The sequence below is a fragment of the Chanodichthys erythropterus genome, chromosome 18, assembly GCF_024489055.1.
Source record: "Chanodichthys erythropterus isolate Z2021 chromosome 18, ASM2448905v1, whole genome shotgun sequence".
Taxonomy (NCBI): domain Eukaryota; kingdom Metazoa; phylum Chordata; class Actinopteri; order Cypriniformes; family Xenocyprididae; genus Chanodichthys; species Chanodichthys erythropterus.
Window position 1 is genome coordinate 10,491,496 of NC_090238.1, and position 24,403 is coordinate 10,515,898.

The 24,403-nt window shown below is 37.3% G+C and overlaps 1 protein-coding gene across 2 annotated transcripts; it reads left to right on the top strand.

Annotated features, from left to right (window-relative positions):
• Positions 1-1,688: 1,688 nt before the first annotated feature.
• actn2b (actinin, alpha 2b) lies at positions 1,689-23,076 on the top strand. Of its 2 annotated transcripts, XM_067368547.1 has the most exons (22): positions 1,689-1,989; positions 9,924-10,038; positions 10,434-10,553; positions 10,753-10,839; positions 11,129-11,216; positions 11,397-11,475; positions 14,058-14,139; positions 15,320-15,405; positions 15,495-15,587; positions 15,672-15,902; positions 16,316-16,463; positions 16,606-16,756; positions 17,940-18,048; positions 18,149-18,289; positions 19,145-19,327; positions 19,475-19,609; positions 19,707-19,886; positions 20,555-20,701; positions 21,255-21,332; positions 21,662-21,727; positions 22,313-22,471; positions 22,600-23,076. In XM_067368547.1, exons 1-22 carry the CDS (start codon positions 1,861-1,863, stop codon positions 22,756-22,758), a joined length of 2,766 nt encoding a protein of 921 aa, XP_067224648.1. In that variant the 5' UTR covers positions 1,689-1,860; the 3' UTR covers positions 22,759-23,076. The 2 variants fall into 2 exon arrangements, with proteins under 2 accessions (XP_067224648.1, XP_067224647.1); XM_067368546.1 differs by lacking the exon at positions 21,255-21,332.
• Positions 23,077-24,403: the final 1,327 nt, after the last annotated feature.

Genomic DNA, 24,403 nt, shown 5'->3' on the forward strand with positions numbered 1-24,403 from the left:
AGAATGAGTCACTAGTCTCTCCAGAATTCTTCTGGATCATAAAAGTACCATATAACTGTAACAGGACACCTAGGTTGGCCTGTGTGCTAGCAACATTGGGATGCTGGTTACAGTTTTAGGGGGATGAGTTCAGAGAACTTTGATAGGGAGAGTGAGTTTATGGGTAATTCATTAAATACAATGAATAATTGTGTGGCTGATTGGTCCAGACGTTACAAAATCTATTTGTTCCTCTTGCTGGGAGTGGTCCACTGATGAACGACTGAACTTTTAGTCTTCTAAGCATTTCAAAAAGTTCATTGAAATCCCTTTTAAGGAGTTCTGACCGCTTCTTCCGAATATCATTCTTCCCCACATGGATGATTAGTCGATTTGCAGTTTTATATTTCATCAGAATGCTCTTAAGTTCCCTGTTTACATCAGAAACTGTTGCTTGTGGAAGGCAGCATGTAGTTGTATCTAATGCTAATGTTTCTGATAATAGAGTCACCCACTATCAGAGTCCTGGGCTCGGCTGCTCTATGAACTGAGTGCCGCTGTCTACTCGAACTTGAGCGGCAGTTAGCATTGGTGTTAGCTGCTGGCTGATTTGATCTGTGTCCAATCATGTTTGGGGATTCCTCACCCACATTCATCATGTCTGGAGATTCCTCACCCACATTCATTAACATTTCAAATCTGTTCTCCAGATGTTTTGGCGGTGGTAGGGAGCTAGTGTTTGGGGTAGAGGATGCTACTGCAATATGTGATACTCGTGACAATCTGATGTCTCGAGTGTCTTTGGGTCTCGCTCACTGTGTGTGCCATCGATTAGTATGTTGATCAGTTTCAGCACTCAGTATGGTCTGTTTAGGAGAATTACTGTAGATTCATGGGACTCACCGACTGTGTGCTGAGGACGTCCATGACAAAGCTCTGTTGTGTGTTCCTTCTGGTTTGGTAGTCCCGCAAGTAACTTTGGATAAAAAATCTATTAATTTTGTAGCAATTCTTCCAGTTTAAAAGTTTGTTGGTGCCAAGATTTGCGGAGCTGTAAGCAAGAGCGTCCGAACAGTAGCGAAGCAGGAAGTGATGCTGTGCAGCCAAAATTATTTTATCATTGTAAAACTGATTTGACAATCTGCATTGTAAAAAGTGATTTAATAAGGGTGATATTAATAAAGGTGACTTGACTTGACTTAAAAGTGTAAAGTTGCCATGATAAAGTGGGTGGGTCAACTTACCCGCTGGCTCATTTTACCCCACTCCCCCTGCTTATTTTGAATAAGTAATTACTTCACGGCCGCTAAAAAAGTACATTCTATATAGTGAGAATGTCTGTAGTGTGAATGTAATCTGGACATACTACATGCATGTTGCCCTTATCATGTGACCTACCAGTCAGTATGCACACTTCACAATCATGCTGGAAGAAGTAGGTAAAAAAAAAAAAAAAGCCACTTCATGCATTAAAATTAAATCAAAGTAAAAATAGAATATACATATAGCCTACTATAGAATTCTGTGTGAATTAAATATATAATGTTGTGAGTTTTGTAACTTTAAAGGTGTGACTAACATTTGTTGAAACGGTTGTTTGTGTGTTAAAATAACGTTTGTGAGGGATGAAGTTACCGCGGGTGGAACACTGATCAGTGGGGTGGAAGGACAACGGGTCATGTGACCCATCAGTACTAATTGACAGTCACTCCTCTCATTGCTGTCACTGCTCGCGCACTGCGGCCGCGAGACTGGAAACCAACACGAACGAAAGAGAGAGAGAGACACCAGAGATACTGAAGAGTCCAGTTCCACCAAAAACTCAAACTCAGAAGCCGAATATCACAAGTTACCCATCAAATAAGAGAGTATAACGGTTAAATGATGAATCAGATTGAGCTTTCAGTGCCATATGATAATGGATATGAACCGGACGAGTACATGATGCAGGAAGATGAATGGGACCGGGATTTACTGCTGGACCCAGCATGGGAAAAACAGCAACGAAAGGTAAGAGAAAGTTAATACCAAAAACACACTACAGAATAAAGCATTGTTTGCACTCTCCTTTTATTATTATTATTATGATAATTATTATATAATGCTTTACAGATAATTAGTCAAAATATTCAACTTTTAAACTAATTCTATATTGAAGCTTTCAAACATCAAAACTTTGATGCTTTGATGATTATTATCCTATTATTTAATAATAATTTAATTAATTTATTTCATTTATTTATTTATCATTTAAAACTGCGAGTTAACAGTTGTCTGCAAAGGAATCCCGTACCGCTATGTGCTCAGTGGTCTGTCAGTGTCAAGGAGGGGTCTGGCTTGGCTCTGGCCGGCCGTCGGGAGCGCGCGCAGAGGATGGATGCAGCGGGTACCGATTACGGAACTAACAATAGCGCAGCAGCGCGCGGCTCTCTGTGTGTGTTGCTGATACGATTGGAATGCGGACTGTCAACAGATGCTTCCAACACAGGATGACGTCCTTGGGATTAGAATGGATGCAGGGGCAAATTTTAACTCCACGACCAAAAGGCATTATAGTAGCTTAATCCGGTGTCCTTGGCGGGGAATTCTTTTGTATATATGACAGCTTATTTTTCTATAGTGTAGTCTATAATAGTGTTTTTCAGATATATTTTGAATTGACGTGGACAGATTTGGCCTATGATAAGTTTTGATGGTCAGTGTAAACAGGGATTCTTTATGTGGGATTTGGGATTTAGATTTTAGTGTCTCTTAACTATGTTTTAAGCAGGGTGATCTTAAATCTTCTGCTTTATCTGAACAATCCACAGATTTAATCCTATTATAGACTAGAACCACATTAGTGGACTTTCTCTCTTGCTTGTTTGCTCTCGCCTAGCTGTATCATTCATTCTCTTGCTGTAGCAAAGCAAAAAATGTACATAACTGTCATGGCTGAACACTTTCTGAACAAATTTAGTCAGTTTATTTTTAATGTGCAATACTTGAACTGAACCTCATTCACTCTTTTTATACTTAGCAGATTTTTTACTGTCAAATCAATTTAAGATATTTATTCTGAAGCTATGGCTCAAATGTTAGATGGAGACTTGTTTTGCTTGTTGATGTGTGATGTTAGGGTCTAATCACTGTTTCTTATTCTTCCAGAGACCATCACCCCACACAGGCATGTTATTGTGGACACACCCTACAGTTTTACAAAATGAATGAAATTCTTTCCTCTCCGATTAGACGGAGCGGCAATGTGATAAACAAATGTGTTATATGCAACACATTCTCTCTCTTATCTCTCATCTCAATGTGAGCCTACTTCATCAGGTCCCTTATCAGAAATGGACTCTGTAGAGTGAGCTAAATTTACACTCTTACCTCGCAGCTAGGAATGCACTGTGGAGTCCATAGTAAAGCTTTCATCTGCCGAACAATGACTGTGGCAGGACTGAGCATGCTTTCAGGGATTAAAAAGACTACTTTTGAGTCCAAAAAATGGTCAAAGGGTAGCTGTTAATTTGAGAGTGGGCAGCAATTCAGCCACATTTTGTTCTATGAAACTCTTTCCAGCAGCATTACTGGCTCATTTTGGCATAATAGCATTGAGGGTCACAATATTTGTCATTTGGATGTACATTTGCCCATAATTCGAATGCAGTATGTGGAATCCAAAATTAACTTTTTGTTGATTTAAAATGAGAAAATGTGTATAAATATTTTGCCCCTATGACAGTGGCATTATAGCTTCATCTTTATATATTTGTGGCAAGCATCACAGGTTGTGTTGTGAGATTAACCAGTCTCTTTAGGAAAGTGCACCTGTCACAAATATGTAAAGACCCATTTTAAAAGTGTTCCTCATATTTTTGTCTTTATTTTAATTTTAATTCCCAATTTTAACACTGATATGGTGCTTGATGAGTGTTCATTTTGCAGCAGACAGTATAGGGTTGAGTATAGAGTTATAATTTGCATCTTTACCTGTGGCGTTGCACAAAGTAGTAAGGGGCCTGAAGCAACGATTCTTAAAGGAATAGTTCACCTAAAAATGAAAATTATCCCATAATTTACTCACCCTCAAGCCATCCTAGGTGAATAAGACTATCTTCTTTCAGATGAACACAATCAGATTTAAAAATATCCTTAGTCCTGCAAGGTTTATAATTGTTGTGAATGGGGGGCTGCATTTTAAAGCCAAAAATAATGCATCCATCCATAAAAAAAAGTAATCCATACGACTTCAGGGGGTTAATAAAAGCCTTCTCAAGCGAAGAAATGCACTGTTGTAAGGAAAATATCCATATTTACAACTTGCGTCAGGTCAAAGGATACTCTTCCGCTACAAATCGACTTGTGCATTCTGTGTACAGTCGTCCTCCTAGTTATTTGAATTTATAAAGTTTAAATATGGATATTTTTCTTACAAAAATGCATCGCTTTGCTTGAGAAGGCCTTTATTAACCCACTGGAGCCGTATGGATTACTTTTTTTTATGGATGGATGCATTATTTTTGGCTTCAAAACGCTGCCCCCCCATTCACAACCATTATAAACCTTGGAGGAATAAGGATATTTTAAATATATCTGCGATTGTGTTAGTCTGAAAGAAGATAGTCATATACATCTTAGATGGCTTGAGGGTGAGTAAATCAGGGGATAATTTTCATTTTTGGGTGAACTATCCCTTTAAGTTACTGTGCTCAATAGTAAATTGTAGTTAACAGGGTCTGTAGGTCCAAAAATAATCTAAAAGCATTAACCTTAGTAGACAAAGACCTTGTTCACACCTGGAATGAAGATGCATTTTGGTCGATCAGATCACAAGTGGACGACGCTAAATACAGGTGTAAACAGGGTCTAAAACATTTTGAGCTTGTCCACTTTTGACCACTTCCAGAGGTAGTCGAAAACGCATTCGACTGGATTGTTTTCGAAGTATAGATGCTTGTGAAGTCAAACAGCCACAAAAACCGTCTACTCTCCACCTATTGACCTAATGCGTAAACATTATGAGAAGCACACTAGCCAGACATGATTTAAACTGTTGGCTGAAAACCCAAGATTGGTTTGAAGATGAAAAACGTACCAAGCACAATGTTCTCTCACCATTCCTGAATTCTAACACATTCACCACGTCCGTCTTGCGGATATTAGAGCAGAATCGAAAGCTCCTGCTCTCTATATGTTTTCTCCAGTCGTGTTCACATGTAAATTGCATGAGCTTTTTTCGTCCATTAAAATTGTCAGATCTGAAAAAGCCCATATTGACCCACCCATAGACCCTCCTCTCGAAGAAATCAGAACAGAATCTTATCGATCTTAATACCAGGTGTAAAGTTAACAGGGCCGAAATGTTATTCACTATGGAGTTTAGATGCTGATGTGATGTCCAGAATTTTAAGCACCCAAATCCTTTAAAAGTGGTTCTGGATAGCATGATGATGCAGAGGATACTGGTGCTGGTTATTTCTGGAGGATGAACTCATCAGTACAACTCAAGTGTAGATGCTCATGTGTGCAGTGCAAGTGTGTGTTGTGGGTTTTTATAATGCCAATGTTGTTCTGTTGTTTCGTTGATTGGTCTAAGTACACTTCCTGTTCATAATTATTGTCTTATTATGGGATAGTTCATTAATTACTCACCCTCATGTCATTCCAAACCCGTAAGACTTTCGTTCATCTTTGGAACACAGATGAAGACATTTTTGATTAAATCTGAGAGCTTTCTGTCCCTCTATTGACAGCTAGGCAACGGACACTTAAAAAGTTAATAACGAGATTGTACAACTATATGCGATCCATATGAATTGAGCAGTTTACTCCAAATTTTCTGAAGACACATGATCGCTTTATATGATGAACAGATTGAATTTAGGCTTTTATTCACATATAAACATTCATCAACTCACACATCAGTTGTGGTAAACGGAAGCTCAAGCGTGTTTGCTTGCTACCTCTTTTCTTGGGATAAACAAGTAGTTTCATTGGCACTGTCCTCTGTAGTCACCCATGCAGTGAGGTTTTGACCTGAAAATGGTGTCAAAAGCTTTCATTGTATCACAACAAACCAGTTAAGACTTAACAGTCTTATGATAAAAATCTGGTCTGCTGCCACAAATTTGGCTTAGTGAGACTTAAGTGAAGATAATGGGTAGACGCTCAGTCTAGGTGCTAATTCTGGGTTTATCACCAGGTTCACTCAGGTGTGTCGGCCAGAACACCACTTAAAGCCAAATATTCCAGAGTATGAAATGAAGAGCGGAGAGATAATTCTTATTATTCTGTTTATTCCTCCTCTTTCTTGTAGATGTGAGTTTTAAGGTGAGTGTAATTTCGAGTGTGGTTTCTATAAAGAGAGAACAAATACAAATGAATAAAGGAAACATATGCATACACTCATTCCTCCTTAAGCACTAATACACATTACAAACATAAAATAAACAGTAGTCAGAATATGACTATATCTCTTAAACCCTAAAATGTAAGCAGAGAGAAAGGATTCAAACACTTCTCAGATTTTCTACCATGCATTAAGTTATCAATAACGTAGATAGAACTTACTGTCATCTATGATATACTTTAAAGCATCAATAGCGGTCCAGATAATGATATTTAACACCACTTCATATTTTACTCAGCCACAGAGTACTTAACATTCATAACAACAAGTATTGAATAAAGTATAAACATGTCTGAACACGATGTGACCCATTTAACCCGACATGCTGAGTCAGGTGGACCGAAGCTAGAAAGTAACGTACGAACGTGGATATAATTAACACAACGGTCGTGTAACGACCCTTAAACTCCTAACTCTCATCCATATCGAATATCAGAAATAACAGCTGTCAAAGAAATACAATATCACGAGTAATGCAGCAGATTTACTTACTTTTCTCATTCACGCACACGCTGAGGAAAGTGTCACTCAAAATTATAATTTTACCGACCGATGATCTCTATCATACTGAAAACTAACTGTCCGGAGGTATGCCACTGAACCATACGCCTCTTCTGAGGCGTCACAAAATACATGCACCTCTCTCTGAAGACCGGAGATGTCCACAGACTTTGACAAGTACGGGCGGGGCAGGGTGACTTGAGGTAAGACTTGTAGTTCTTCTTCCCAGTCTTTCCATTGCTGCAGAAGCTCCTGCGGTAGTAGTGGATCATCCTGTGTTTGTCCCAAAGGTGTAGGACGATTATCTTAGTCCTGGTGGTGTAGGGTAGGATGAAGCCCAATGGATCGTACTGACTCGCCAGCACCTTGTAGATATTACGCATCGTGGGGACACCGTACTCCACATGACGATGCTTGTAACCAAGAACATCAGTGTGGAAGAGCCAGCTTAGCCCTAGAGTAGATTCTGGGGTATCGATCTTGTTCTGAGCCAGCCACAACTCAACACTAGCAGAGCAGCTCTCTTCTGGTAGGTGACTTAATACACCTGGTTCATTGCTGGCCCACTGACGTAGATCGAAGCCTGCAGACGCAAGAATGGCTCGTAGTTTGTCGACTAAATGCCTCACCTCAGCAATTGTGGGAACACTCTGGAGGCAGTTATCTACATAAAAACATTTCTGAACTGATATCCTCACATCTTCATCTGGCAGGCTGTTATCAGAGACATGGCGCTGTAAGGCGAATGTGGCACAGCAGGGGCTACATGTTGTACCAAACGGTAGCACCTGCCACTCGTACACTGCAGGAGGTCCTTCTTGACTGATGTCGCGCCAAAGAAATCTGAGCAGAGCACGATCCTCTGGGAGGAGGCGAACTTGGTGGAACATGCCTCTAATGTCTCCGCTAACTGCAACTGCATGCTCTCGGAATCTTAGCAGAACTCCCAGTAGTGATGCTCCTAAGGTCGGCCCAGGCAGTAGATGGTCGTTGAGGTTCTGCCCTCGATACTGATAGGAGCAGTTGAATACCAGTCTATTCTTGCCATTATGGCTCACCATATGGTGAGGGATATACCATTCCTTACAACCTTCCTTGCCTGAAACTTTCGGTCCACACTTGATGACAGAGCCTGCCTGTATTAATTTCTCCATCTCCACTCTGTAGGCTTCTGCTCGTGCAGGATCTCTGGCAAGTCGCCTCTCTACACTTCGTAAACAGGGCATGACGGCTTCTTTGGTAGCCTGAAAGAGCGGCATGACTTTCCGGCGGAGCAGTGGGGTTGCGTAATGGAGAATGCCATCAACCTCTACCCTGATGGTTTTGGTCTCCAGGATGCTGATGGCCTCTTGGTCCTGCCTTGAACGAGTAACTAGTTTCTCGCTTCTGAATGGAACAATGTCGACCTGCCATAATCTCTCAACATGTTTCATAAGCTCGCTCACCTGGGGTGTTACTGTTGTAAATAGACACTGCTGTGATTGGGCGTGGTGACGGACTACACTCGATGGGCCCTGCAGAGTCCAGCCCAGCCTTGTGCGGATGGCAGCAGGCCCACCTGGAGGTCCCAATCTGACAGGTTCAATGGGAGTGACGAGATGGGGATGGTCACTCCCAATGAGAAGCAGGGGTTTGACATTTATAAAAGTCTGTATGGGAAGGCCAGTGAGGTTCCGGAGTTGCTCCATGGGGTAAGTATGGGCAGCTAGTCCAATACGATCACTAGTGAATGCACCTGTAATCTTAAACTTGGTCTTTGGCTTTAATGGCGAAGAAATAAAGAACGACACTGATGCACCACGAAGTGTCTGCACTTCCTCTCTAATTGTACGTAGTGGTAGGTCCTCTTGAATCCCCTGCACAACTAGCTTCTCTGCAGCATCTGACAACAGCATAGTTCTCTCTGAACCGTCATCAAGTATGGCATAGGTGTTGATTGATTGGTCACCATGGTGAAGGCGGACTTTGACAACTTTCAGAAGGACCCGACTGCCTTCAGTGGGTCTGTCTAAATACAGAACCTCTGTTGTCCCCCTTGTGCCTTGGCTTTCCACTGCCGGTGTTGACGCTGCCTCCTTGGATGACCTCATATTCACCTCATGCAGAACCTGGAGATGTTTCCCTTGGCAGAGGCTGCATGTCTTTTTTAAGTTGCACTGGGCCGCCTGGTGTGGCCGTGCACATCGCCAACACCTCCTGTTACTTTTTATCCATTCGGTCAGCTGATCCTTTGTTAGCCTGGATACCTCTGTGCACTGGCTAAGGTAGTGTTCCTCATTATTGCAGAATGGACAATATGGCTTGCTCTTGTTCCTTTTGAAGGAGCTGCTTGGAACTGGAGCCTCAGATTTCTTAGCAGTGTCCTTCACACCATGGAGGACAGTAGTAGGTTGCTTACCCTTCCTACCCTCATATCTGGCCACCGGCTTCTCCCGAGCTCCTCTCACAGCCAACTGTTCTTCAGAGTCCTGGCACCAAGACTCGTATTTCAACCAATCTGAAAGATTAGTTAAGGTGTGGGTTTGTGTGCCCTGATGGTACATGCAGCGGCGAAACTCTGCTCTCTGCTCAGGCGGCAGCTTGCTCAACAGACGAGCAACATGTGAGCCACATTGTAGTTCCATTTCACCCTCGTGGCCTAGTGTCTTCAGCATCCCCACCAGTGATTGTATCTGGAGTGCAAACTTCTCAAATGCGGCAAAGTCTCCCCGCTTTATGTCTGGTGAGTCCATCACAGCAGCAATACGCCTCAGCGCTATCTGATGTGGCCGGCCGAACTTGTCATTGAGGGCAACCATTGTGTCTGAGAAGGGTGTTGGGGAGTTACTAAATAATACTAATAATACTGTACTAAATAATAGCAACACTAACATAACTTTGGGGCCTTTTTTACAGAGACTATTCACCTTGTGGTTTTGTGTAAGGATTCTGTAGCATTTAAACACACGAATGTTGAGTGTAGAATACATATGCTATGCCAGTAACTGAGAGGATGTGTGTGCGAGTCTGCATGGAGGATTGCATGTTAAACTACATTGTACTTGTTTCCTAGACGTTCACGGCCTGGTGTAACTCTCACCTGAGAAAAGCTGGGACACAGATTGAGAACATAGAGGAAGACTTCAGGAATGGCCTCAAACTAATGTTGCTGCTTGAAGTCATCTCAGGTAAATTCAATTCAATTCAAGTTCATTTTTATGGTGTTTTTACATATTTTTTTCAAAGCAGCTTCACAGAAAATGCTATTAATTAGAGATGGGTGTATCAAAGTAATGAAATCCATTAAGCAGACAGCCACAGTGAACATGTTAGACAATTAATACAGCATGTGAAGTAATGTAATGATTACAATATAATATTTGACAGTTTTGTATATATCAATATGCTGTAATTCTTCAACAAATAGTGATATCCACTATATATATATATATATATATATATATATATATATATATATATATATATATATATATATATATATATATATATATATATATATATATATATATATATATATATATATATACCAAGAATTGTTTTATGCCAAACTGTATTTTGGCAGGTGAGAGGTTGCCCAAACCTGACAGAGGAAAGATGCGTTTTCACAAGATAGCCAATGTCAACAAAGCCCTTGATTTCATCACCAGTAAAGGTGTGAAACTGGTCTCCATTGGAGCTGAAGGTATGCTTTATTTTTAACTGTAGTATAAATCTAGTTTGCTGATATTTTTTGTAATAAAGTTATTAGGAGATGCAGGTTATTAATTCTACATGTCAAATACATACATCCATTTTTTAAAAATACAAAATGTTATGTAATTTTAACTTACTCTGCCCTTTATATATTTGAGCAGTCATTTTTCTGTCACATTTTTTTGCAGAAATTGTGGATGGGAATGTGAAAATGACTCTTGGAATGATTTGGACAATCATCCTTCGCTTTGCCATTCAGGACATATCTGTTGAAGGTAAAGAAAGTCACAATCATGAAATGACACACAACATCTGCACAAACAACAGCAAGACATTATTATTATTAATTCTTATTATTTGTGGCACATTTCACAAACTCATGTTTAATCAGTTTCATCAGTTTATAACAAAGAGCAATCATTTGCTTTATTACAAAAAACTATATAGTTATATATATATATATATATATATAGTTTAAAAATATAAAAACTGAATTAGCAAAAACAGAAACCTAAATTTTCAGTCATATGTGTATGATATAATGATTCCCTAATAATCTTTCAGAAACTTCAGCCAAAGAAGGACTTCTTCTGTGGTGCCAGAGGAAGACGGCCCCCTACAGGAATGTCAATGTTCAAAACTTTCATGTCAGGTAAGGCACTTTTTTGGGTGCAAGTTGTAAGACCATATCAGTGTTTTGTATTTTCATATGAGCATCTGGTTTGTTCTATTAGAGGAAAAAAAAAAAAAACAGACACTCTGTTATTTTCAGTTATGTTTTATCAATTTGTATGTTAATTCTGTCATGACCCTGATTCTCTCTCTGGTGAAGCTGGAAGGATGGATTGGCGCTGTGCGCTCTCATCCACAGGCACAGGCCTGACCTCATTGACTACGCCAAGCTCAACAAGGTCTCAAGTGTGTCCCCAGATTAACATTTGGCCCTCTGGGACATTTAGTCTAACAGTCCAATCACAATAGTAAAATAACATATCTGCCACAATATCCTGATGTTCCCTGTCAATGATATCACTGCACAAATGTGTCTAACTTGTTTTTTGGAGGATGAGTGTGATTGATGAGTGTGTGTGATGGCTAATTTAATTTCTAAGTGGACATTTTGTCTGTTTTTAATTCACACCTAATTTATGGCATGAGTGATCAGAAATCCACTGTTTTTTGCTTTTGTGGCTTCAATAGCTGGAAGGATGGACTGGCCTTCTGTGCTCTTATTCACAGACACAGACCAGAACTGATTGACTTTCAGAACTTGAAGGTAGCATACATGGTTTATGGTATTGTTGGATGTGGTGTTTCCTGTAACAGCATACATTTAATAGATTAGACATGCTCAGTCCTGCTGGACATCTAAATTCCTGCAGAGTTTAGTTCCAACCAAGGCTGTAACGCACCTGGACAAAGCTATATTAGCATTCCTATTCATTTCAGTGGCAGTTTCTCTAACTGTGCCTAGAACGATGGTCTTTACAACGTTGAGAAAAATGTTGATAACATACACAAAGTATTGTTCTATCTTTTTAAATATTTTCCGTTTCACCTAGTAGTATCCTAACTGTCAGTTTGTGTAGGCCTATGCTACAGGCTACTTTTTGTGCTTGTTAGAGTATCAAGTTGTTAGCTTAGCAACACGCTAACTCTATTAGAACCATCTGTGCCATCTATGTGCTTTGTGTGATTCCTTAAAAGTTCCTGTCTTTCTAGAGTGTTTCTAATCATTCACTTAGGATGGCTATGATCATTGGGACAGTTTTTGATTAGCTGGTTCAGGTATGTTTCATGGTTGGTGTTAAACTGCCGGAATGTTGTAGGAGCAGAATTGAGATTCTGAGATTGAAAGATGGTTAATGTTTTGTTGATAGTAAGAGCATATGTCTGTAATTAGCAAGTAGCTTTTGTTAGCTTAGTTTACTGATATAGTTAGATATAACCTACTGTTCAAAAGTTTGGGGTCAGTAAGATTTTTTTAATGTTTTTTAATGTCTCTTATGCTCAGCAAAGCTGCATTTATTTGATCAAAAACAGTAATATTATGAAATACTATTACAATTTCAAATAACAAATAATAATATATTTTAAAATGTAATTTATTCCTGTGACTGAAAATCTGAATTTTCAGCATTTTTACTCCTGTCTTCAGTACCACATGATCCTTCAGAAATCATGAAAAGAGTTAATATTTGAAAAGAGCTGCTTAATATTTTGTGGAAACCATAATACATTTTTTTTCTAAGGTTCTTTTAATGCACCCTTAAATTGTGCATTAATTAAAAAAAGAAAAAAAGAGCTGAAAAGAGCTGCATAATATTTTGTGGAAACTGTAATACATTTTTTTCTAAGGTTCTTTTAATGCACCCTTAAATGGTGCATTAATTTAATGCACCCTTGCTGAATAAGAGTATTGATTTCTTTAAAAAAAATCTTGCTGACCTCAATCTTTTGAATGGTAGTGTGCATACAAATCCTCAGTTGTTATGGTACTCAGAGGGAATCAGATAAGACTAGTTGATAAAACATTTCTCAGAGGCCTGTTTGGATTTACAGTAATTCTGACCCAGAATAGAACTTGGGAAAGCGATCCACATACCACGAGCACCAGAGCTGTTCTAAAAAAATATATTAGAACTAACTCCGGCTTTGGACCCTCTGGATTTTAAGCTGTTTTAGTAGCATGTTAGTACTCCAGTGATAGGCTATAGGTTTGATTTCTTCACTCTCAGCTTAGAACAGGGTGTGAGCAGGATGTAACATGTTTTCAGACATGTTCTAAATCTGTGTTAATGAGTGGTTGTGTACTATAGTTTTAATTAGTTGGTTGGATTGGACCACTGAAGATTAAGGATTTATTTAGCTTGTCAGGGTCAGTGAGTTTAACAGTGAGTGACTAAAAGACCCACACAGACATGCCTATCCCTTTCAGCTGTCGCTGACGGCTCCAGGTGAGCTTGAATGGGGTAATCCAGTGTTTAGCATGGACCCCATGGTCCCAGTTTGGACACAAGCATCATGAGAGTCCAGGACCCTCTAGATCCCCTGCAGCTGCTGATGTCCTGCAATGCAGTTTTTTATTGACACAAAGAACAAAAGCTTGATCTCCAGACCCTGCTTACACACACATCTACAAGTAATGCCACCAAACATGCACATTTGCAAAAATTGGTTGCTTGCATGAACAGGAAACAATTACTCAGAAAATATGTCCCTTTCTCTTTTTAGTTTAGACCATATTTTAGTTTGGTCTAACTTGATTAGTAATTACTTTTCAGATACATTTGAAGTAATTTAGCATTTGAAATATTTTGAATGTTTTCCCTCTCCTCTGTTGGCACTTGAATACTGACACTCACTTTTGCATGGAAAAGGATTTTGATTTATTTATTTTTTGACTTGGTTTAGTTTTTCAGTGATATCATATTTCTTGCATTTTTTGGCCAAGAATTATGCCTTTTCTCACCTTTTTTCTCTCTTTCTGTAGGATGATCCACTCGGTAATCTGAACCTAGCATTTGATATTGCTGAAAAACATCTGGACATCCCGAAAATGCTGGATGCAGAGGGTATACAAATATTCATCAGTACTCCATATTAAAGCTGCATGAATAATCATTAGAAGATCGCAATTTCAATTCAAATACCCACACAATCTCATTCCTAAATGACAATGATTCGCCTGTTTCTGTTAAACAAAATCACAGCTGAACACTCAAATCTGGGTTAGTGCTGCCACTGACCCAGAGAAAGCAGCTATCATAGGTATTAAACAGTTTTACAAACAGTCTTTTTAACTACACAGTATAAGTTTTTCTGTGTTACAAATATAGTTCGGATATGAACACTGATGTCTATGGAAACGATCAAAATAGAGCAAATCTCTTTTTGAAAGTAGCGTGACACGTCAAAAAACGATTGTATCGATTAAATCTTTATACCAGGTGAGGACAAGTGACTGTTAAAAATGTTTTTGTCATTGAATTATTTATTCAAATTAAACATTTTAATTAGACTGCAACAATTAACATTTTGTCTGAACCTCTAATAAATTATGTTATTTTGTTTAGTTGTCTGTTCAGAATCATGTTCAGCGAAAAAACTGTGATTCTCAGTTTATCCACAATTGTGCAGCTCTACTCCATTATAACATACCAGCTCAATTTAGAGCTTTCAGCCAGTGAACATTAAAAATATGTCTTTCACAAAAAAGTTATGCTGTCAAAAAATTGTGACATAAGACCTTTGGCCCTACTTAAATACTATGAAACACTATTAAAATATATGGCGTCTACTCTGAATAAGGTCTATTCATCACAGTTGATTGTGGCAAGGAAAAACTACCTCAAATGTATTTTGGTAGGAAACCTTTGGTTCAAATTCTAAATATTTCAAGAAACAATTTGCTTATTTTTAACTTTAAAATATTACAAAATTTGGCTTTTGCTCCACAGTCCTAGTTAGCAGTGACAGGCCAGATGAGAGGACAGTCATGACGTATATCTCCAGTTACTATCACACCTTTGCAGAGGCTCAGAAGGTATATCTGATCTCTGCGCTTATTCTAGAAATGTTAGACCTGAGTGTATGGCCCCTTTAGTCCATTTAGGCCTATCCTCATTTTCTCTTTTACCAGATGAACACGACTTGTGTTTCCTTGTAGTATTTACTGTATATTTTCTTCCGTCGCACACTATTGGCACCTTCACTTCATGTAGTTGTTCCTTAGCTCCTGTCCTTTCCCTGCAGACATCCTGAGCACCCCTAAGCCTGATGAGAGAGCTATTATGACATATGTGTCCTGCTTTTACCATGCATTTGCTGGAGCTGAACAGGTATTGAGATTTGCATGTGCTAGAATGAAAGAATCAGCTATCTTTTTATCCATCTCGTCCTCCATTCTTACTGTGCTTCTCTCCATCAGGCTGAAACTGCTGCTAACAGGATCTGTAAGGTCCTGGGAGTGAATCAGGAAAATGAGAAGTTGATGGAGGACTATGAAAGACTGGCTAGTGAGGTCAGGAGACATATCAGACTCCACACACACTCTGCACACAGACACACATTTTTCTTTTCCCCTAAATATTCCTCTACTCTCCAGCTGTTGGAGTGGATCAGACGAACTATTCCCTGGCTGGAGAATCGTGCGGCGGAGAAGACCATGGTAGAGATGCAGCGGAAGCTGGAAGATTTCCGAGATTACCGCAGGATGCACAAACCTCCCAAAGTGCAGGAGAAGTGTCAGCTGGAGATCAGCTTCAACACCCTGCAGACTAAACTCCGCATCAGCAACCGGCCTGCGTTTATGCCCTCTGAGGGCAAGATGGTGTCGGTGAGAGTTTGACCCCCACACACACAGACATGCACGTTATATTTTTGTGTTTTATGAGGACTTTCCATAGACATAATGATTTTTATAATGTACAAACTTTACATTCTATCCCCTAACCCTAATTCTACCCTTAAAGGGTTAGTTCACCCAAAAATGAAAATTATGTCATCTGTTCATCTTTTTAATTGTAATACTTATTTTATGCATGTTATATTTTCATATTTTTATTTTAACATTTACTGATTTATTTTTTTAAATATTTTTTTATTTTAATATACATTTCAAATTTTTTTATATGTTTGTTATTTTTTATTGAATTTTATATTTATTTTATTTTATTTAGCTAGCTTTGGGGGGCATTTTTCAGCAAATAATACAAACACATATACTAAACTGTGTGTTTGTCTGTGTAGGACATAGCGAGTGCGTGGCAGGGACTGGAACAAGCAGAGAAGGGCTATGAGGAATGGTTGCTTACTGAGATTAGGAGACTGGAAAGATTGGATCATCTAGCAGAGAAATTTAGACAGAAAGCTACAAACCATGAGACCTGGGCTACAGGTGAGTCCTGGACATGAAGTGGTCTCATCAATAAAATATTAACATTCTGCACTTAAGTAAAAATGTACTGTAAACCACTTTTGATAATAAAGTGTCCACTAAATGATGCTTGATGTTTTATGTGTTTTTTTTTTTACAATAGGTAAGGAGGAGATGTTGAGCCGGAAGGACTACGAGTCAGCATCTTTAATGGAAGTTCGAGCTTTGCTGAGGAAACACGAGGCATTTGAGAGTGACCTTTCCGCCCACCAAGACAGAGTCGAGCAAATCGCTGCTATTGCTCAGGAGCTCAAGTATGAACTTTCAGACTTTTATCCTCTTCAAAAATACTTTCACCTTTTTTTTTTTTCTTTTTTTTTTTTTTTTTTTTTGCTAAACTAATTGTACACTACCGTTCATAGGTTTGGTGTCAGTATTTTATTTTATTTTATTTTTTTACTTTTATTCAGCAAGGATGCATTAAATTGATCAAAAGGAACAGACTTTTACATTGTTACAAAATGATTTAAATGTTATTCTTTTAAACTTTCTATTAATCAAAGAATCAAAAGAATAAAATTATGCTTTTCTAAAAAATATTAAACTGTTTACAGTATTGATAATAAGAAATATTTCTTGAGCAGCAAATCAGCATATTAGAATGATTTTTGAAGAATCATTTGACACTAAAGACTGGAGTAATGATGCTGAAAATTCAACTTTGTCATCACAGGAATAAAGTACATTTTAAAAAATATTTTAAATTGTAATAATATATCACACTATTACTGTTTTTACTGCATTTTTGCTTGAATAAATGCAGCCCCGTTGAGCGTAAGAGACAAATCTTACGGACCTCAAACTTTTGAACAGTTTGGTACAAGTACTTTGTTCTTGTAACTAACCTGTCACATTAAGTTTCTCATCGCTTTACAGAGTCTGGATTGCTTCATGTCTCTTACACTGCTTATCCATATCTAGACACACATTTACATGCACCACGCTTTCAGCATACTTTAAGGTCTGAATCACTGGCTTTCTATTTTAGCATTCATTATCTCCCTGCAGGCCTGGTTAATGAGTGTGTGTGCATAGTTGTATTTAGTAAGTGACTGACAGCTTCTGACATTTATGTTGTCTCAGTAAGTACAGGGTGATATTACTGATAAAATATGGAGCATACTTATGATGATTAGCATACTAACATTCATTTGGACACAAAAAGCAAGAAGCTGTTTGAAATATAATTAGCCAATCATAACAGCAGTCTTAGAGGTTCAGTACCAAAAACAGCTAGAAATAGAGAGGGTGGAATGGCAAGAAACCTTGATGCAAGAAACCTTACCTAGGGAAAGAAAATCTTACTAAAGTTTAAAATATATCACATCAATCCAAATTTAGTGAGCACTACATCTGTTAACCACTAGAGGAGGACATACCAAATGGAAAATGCAATATTGTGGCTTGAAGTTTCTCTCTAATTGTTTTATATTAAAGTGAGCTGGACTACCATGATGTTGCATCAGTGAATCAAAGGTGTCAAAGTATTTGTGACCTCTGGGACCAATTGGGCACACTCACCCAGAAACGCAGAGAGGCTTTGGAGGTATGCTGTGGGTGTCCCAACCTGTTTTGTATATTTTAGATTAATCAAATTTAATAAAAAAAAACCAAAAAGGTTTGAACTGGTGTTTTAAATTTTGCAGAGGACAGAGAAACTTTTGGAGACGGTGGAGCAGTTGTTTCTGGAATACGCAAAGAGATCTGCACCCTTTAATAACTGGATGGAAGGAGCCATGGAAGACTTACAGGACATGTTCATAGTGCACACCATTGAAGAGGTCCAGGTACACACACTTAAAGAAATGCTTGAGCTCTTCAACATACAGCCTAGGCATTGACTTTTAAAGTATTTTGTAGTAATATATACTCTACCATTCAAAAGGTTGGGTTTAAAAAAAAAAGAAGATCTTTAAAGAAGTCACTTATGCTCACCACTTCTGTTTTTTGGTTCAAAATACGGTTAAAAAAAGCAATATTGTGAAATAGTATTACATTTTAAAAAACAGTTTTCTATTTTAATCTATTTCAAAATTTAATTTATTTCTGTGATGGCAAAGCCGAATTGGTAACACTTTACAATAAGGTTTCATTTGTTAACATTAGTACTGCATTAACTAACATGAACTAACAATGAGTAGTGTATTTTTACAGCATTAATTAACCTTTGTTAATGTCTGTTAATAAAAATGTTCTTGTTCATGTTAGTTCATAGTGTATCAACTAATGTTAAGACACATCTTTTGATTGTAATAATGTATTAGTAAATGTTACCATTAACTAAGATTAATAAATGCTGTAGAAGTATTGCTCATTGTTAGTTCATGATGTTAACTAATGTTAACAAATGAAACCTTATTGTAAAGTGTTACAGCTAAATTTTCAGCATCATTTCTTCAGTGTCTTCAGTGTCACATTATCCTTCAGAAATCATTCTAATTTTTGTGGTAACTGTGATACATTATTTGTGCAGGATTCTTTGATGAATAGAAAAAGCATTTATTTGAAATAGACTTTTTTTTTTTTTTTTTTTTTTTTACAATTTAATGCATCCTTAATGAGAAGTATTAATTTCTCTCACAAAAATCTTTCTGACCCTAGACTTTTGAAAGGTAGTGAAAAAAGTAATCTATTGTGTGCAGACTCTGATAGCTGCTCACGAGCAGTTTAAGGCCACACTTCCTGAGGCGGATGCAGAAAGGCAGGCGATCCTTGGTATTCAGCAGGAAGTCCTGAAGATCTCACAGAATTATGGCATCCGAGGAGACCTTACCAATCCCTACAGCACCATAACTACAGAAGAGATTGCCATCAAGTGGGACAAGGTTAAACACACACCCCTTAGACCTTGGTTCTGCTCCATTACTGCACAAAAAACCCTCAAATTTATTATCTAATATCTAATTCTAAGCCATTCTAATCACTTTCTGTAATCTTCAAAGCACGATCATGATGTGTGTTTGTGTATTTAGGTGAAGAGGCTGGTTCCCCAGCGTGACAGTGCACTGCAGGAGGAGTTAGCACGGCAGCATGCTAATGAAAGGCTCAGACGCCAGTTTGCTGCCCAAGCCAACCTCATCGGACCATGGATACAGACCAGGATGGAGGTGGGTGGCTTAGCTATTACTTGTGCCACTGTGATGTCCACAAATAAGACGTTCTTTGATAAACATTTGTCTGCCTATCTATCTGTCTATCTGGCAGGAAATTGGTCGTTGTTCTATGGAGATGGGTGGGACTTTAGAGGATCAGATGACCCAGCTGAAACAGTATGAGCATGTGATCGTCAGCTACAAACCCAACATAGACAGATTGGAGGGAGACCACCAACTCATCCAGGAGTCACTTATCTTTGACAACAAACATACTAATTACACTATGGAGGTACACATACACACATATTACACATTCATGCTCATAATCATAAATCTACAGTACTGAACACTACTGTTAAATGCTTGTGGTCAGTAAGATTTTTTTATTCTAAAGAAATGCATACTTTTTATTCAGCAAGGACACATTAAATTGATAAAAAATTACAGTAAAGTAATTACTTTAGAAAGAATTTCTATTTTAAGTAAATGCTGTTTTTTTTTTAAAGTACAGCTTTTCCATCACAGGAATAAATAACATTTAAACGGATACTTCACCCAAAAATCCAAATTCTGTCATGATTTACTCATTTCATTGTTTAAAACCTGTATGCATTTCTTTCTTCTGCTGAACACAAAAGATGATAATTTGAAGAATGTTGGTAACCAGACAGTTGACTGTAGCCGTTGACTTCCAAAGTATTTTTTTCCTACTATGGAAGTCAATTGCTATTGTATTTTTTGGGTGAAATATCCCTTTTCAAACAGTAATAATATTTTACAATATTACTATATTACTGTATGTTTGATCAAATAAATGAAGCCTTGTTGAACATAAGAGACTTTCAAAAATATTAAAAAATCTTACTAACCACAAACTTTTGAATGTATCTGACACATCACATTTTATTTGTCACTTGATCCTGGTTTTTTACAGCAGTATTTCCCTTTCCTCTGCAGCATATTCGTGTTGGCTGGGAGCTCCTTTTGACTACGATCGCTCGCACTATTAATGAAATCGAGACTCAAATTCTGACACGTGATGCAAAAGGCATCAGCCAGGAGCAGATGCATGAATTCCGATCGTCTTTCAACCACTTTGATCGGGTGCTGTACTCTTTACATACACTAGCTAGTCTAAACACGTTTCTTGTTGAACAGATGCTATACTAATCATTATTAAATCATCCTAACTAAACTACACACTTTTCCTCTTAGACTCTTAGAGCATTATACAAATATCTGTAAATCTCTCATTTCAACTGACACACGTTAATTTCATATTTGCTTTATTTTATGCATTCACTTCTTCAGAGGCTTCACAAGGCAAGAGTGGTAATTATATTTCCATTCACTTTAGGTTGCCCAATAACTGGAACAAACTTAGTTTGAAACAGGAGATCATTTGTTGCATTTATTGTTTCTAAAATCAGATTTCAAGATGTAAAGTAGATATGACTACAGATGCAATTTAGGCTAAAATCCACTTAAAATGATAATAAAGCTAACAAAAGGACACATTTAAAAAAATGTTGAATATAGTATATACCTTATGAAGAAATGCTTTGGCATTTTATCTTTTTATCACTCACCTTTTACTTTCCTTTATTTCTACTCATGCCCTGTGTATTTTTTATGTGTTGTGGGTACCTGCTCTCAGGAAGAGAGGGGTAAACTCAGGCCTGATGAGTTTAAAGCATGTCTGATCAGTCTTGGGCATTTAGGAAATGACAAACAGGTACTAACCAACATGACCTCTAACTCTTGACCCCCATATATATATATATATATATATATATATATATATATATATATATATATATATATATATATATATGTGTGTGTGTGTGTGTGTATGTATGCATACCCTGGGCAGCAGAATATAGTTCCGATGTACCTCTCTTGTGTTTCTGTCTGTGGTTGTGTGCTGTCTCTTTGTGTGTACATCTGTGTGTTTCTGTGTTAGGTGCTGTCTCCTTTCCTACTCTACATTGCTTCATTATTCCTACCATGTCTCTGCGTCACCCATGCACCCTCGACCTTTGCCCTTTAACCTTTCCCATACAGAAGAAGAATGGGGCGATGGATTCTGATGACTTTAGGGCCTGTCTGATCTCGATGGGTTATGATCTGGTAGGGCCTTAAATAAGGTTCACTGCTTACGAATTAATAGACAATTTTCTCAACAAGTATTTTTTGTTTTGTTTTCCAGTAAAAAATGCTGTTACATGACGTAGTTACATTGTATTTATTCAAATAAGTACTGAGTAATATTAATTAACTACATGTACTTACTATAGAGTTATGTTAGGGTTAGGGTTTCGTTTGGTTTAGGTTAGTTACTTGTAATTATGCATATTTTACTGTTATTACTATAATAAGTAATGTGGTATATGTGTATGGTGTATGTGTGTATAATAAGTATGTCACCTTAGATAACCGAAATGTCTAATAAAAAATACATATATTACGGTTATTTATAATTATTATTTTTTATTTTGCTAATCAGTTAAAAATGTAATACAATTTTGTGAGGTTCATGCTTAAAACAAGAAACAACTATTTTGCCAATGGTGTAGATAAAATGAAAAGAGTATAAAATTATATCATATAAAATATTGTATTAATTTCAAATAAAATGTTTCCTCTTTATTTTAGTATTTTTAACTTTTACAAGTTTTTAACAGCTAGAACTATATGTATGTGTGTGTTTTTCAGGGTGAGGTGGAGTTTGCTCGGATCATGATGCTGGTTGATCCAAACGCTTCAGGCGTTGTGTCGTTCCAGTCCTTCATTGACTTCATGACCAGAGAGACAGCAGACACAGACACAGCTGAACAGGTCATCGCTTCCTTCAGGATTCTTGCTGCAGACAAGGTGTGTGTTATATTGTTTACTTAACCCTTTAACTCCAAAGTTTATCAGAACTTTTATTTTGTATCTAAAAAAGCTCACATATTCTTTCCATATGCCTTATCTGTTGTGTATTGTGTTGTCTTGTACAGCCGTATATTCTGGCAGATGAGTTGAGGAGAGAACTCCCTCCAGACCAGGCAGAGTACTGCATCAGTAGGATGCCCCCATACTCTGGCCCTGGTGCCCTGCCTGGAGCCCTGGACTACACTGCCTTCTCCACTGCCCTCTACGGAGAGAGTGACCTTTAATTCCATCAACACCTATGACCTTTACAATCCCATCTCACTTGTTAACCAAGTAAATTCTTTAAAGATACACAGTCCCATGAAATGAAAACATGGCAAATAAACAAAATGAGCCCAACTTCAGTTTTTAATCTCAGTTGATGTATTTTGCTAGACAGTTGATATAAAATGTCAATGCTCAATGCATATGAAATGCAGTCTGAAAATGAAAAGAAATCAATGAAGGAAGCTGAAAGAAAGCAATGAAGAGGATATTTTTGTGTGACAAGCCAAGCAAAAAAAAAAAAAAAAAAATGTTGTGAATTGTATATTTACAGTGTTCTGAATCCCATAATTCATTGAATCTAAGGCCTGGAAAACTATTTTACTCTCTTTCATGTAATCTATTATAATAAAGAAAACATCCACATGCATGTCACTTGAGCAAAAAATATTACAGCAAAAAAAACAGTAGGTTCACTGAAACTAAATAAGATTGATGTTGTTTAAATACATTTTAGGTTTTATGCATTTTACTCTGATTTCTTTTAATTCCATCTCTTCCCCCAGAATGAAATCTATTTTGTGAGGTAGTGTTACACCTATATTATGAAAGATTTTGCACATTTGAATTATCCCTGAATTGAGAAAGTTTCACTCAGCCACCATGCTTTCTCATTTTTTCCTCTGGTAGTATGTGAAAAAAAGCAACATGAATAGTGGCTCAACTTAATTTTTCCACAATGTAATTATCACTTGAAACTTTTCACTAACAGTGCCTACTTTCATATACGGTATGGTAATAGTTTATATGAAGTAATAGGACGTGACCTTTGTGAATCAGATAGATAACAGCATCAGCTACTGATTTGGTTTTACATGAAATTTAGAATATTGCGGATCCTTGAACGTTTTTATCAATTTGGTGATTGCATAAAGCGTAAAAGTATCAATTTACATAACAGGGCTTGTCAAATAAGGATAGCAAAACCAGAGATTATGATAAAATACTAAATTTACAGAAAAAAAGTATGTGAACTCTTAGGAACAATAGACAAACACAGTCTGCTTAATACATAAACGTTGTTGTTGTTGTTTTTCTGTATTGAACACAGCATTTAAACTTTCGTAGTTAAGATTGAAAAAGTAGGTCAATCCCTAGGCTTTTTCCTTCACCTATAATTAGGAAAAGTAATCTGGGATGGATTGTCATTTCAAAATGTTTTATTGTATTGCCATGATTCATGAATGCAGCAAATTCCTAAAGGTCACACTAGTTCAATGTATGGTGACTGTGTACTTGGTTGATTTGTGCTCAGTTTGTTAACCATTGTTTTAACAATGAAAGTGATTTGTGAATGCTTGGTGTTGAATTATATGATCAAGAAAGCCAAATTTGTGTGTTTTACAGTGACATAAATTAAATAAACCTTACTTATGAAAATACCAAGTTTCTCTGCTTTTGTTATATGTTTTGATCAAAGCATAATTAATATAGACCTAAAATACGCAAATATTTATATATGCATAATATCTTGCACAATTTAGTTTGTTTTTACTTATAGACAAATATTTAAAATATTTATATTTATATATTCAATATTAATTGATTAGTTGATAATTCACATTAATTACATGTTTTTTTTTTTTTTTAATTAATCAATATGCT

Bases quoted from the DNA above. Each gene is read 5' to 3' on its own strand.
- actn2b (XM_067368547.1), top strand. From the start codon at position 1,861: ATGATGAATCAGATTGAGCTTTCAGTGCCATATGATAATGGATATGAA. The intron at 15,588-15,671 runs GTCAGGAGACAT...TCTACTCTCCAG, and splicing joins ATGAAAGACTGGCTAGTGAG to CTGTTGGAGTGGATCAGACG. The intron at 19,328-19,474 runs GTTAAACACACA...TTGTGTATTTAG, and splicing joins TTGCCATCAAGTGGGACAAG to GTGAAGAGGCTGGTTCCCCA.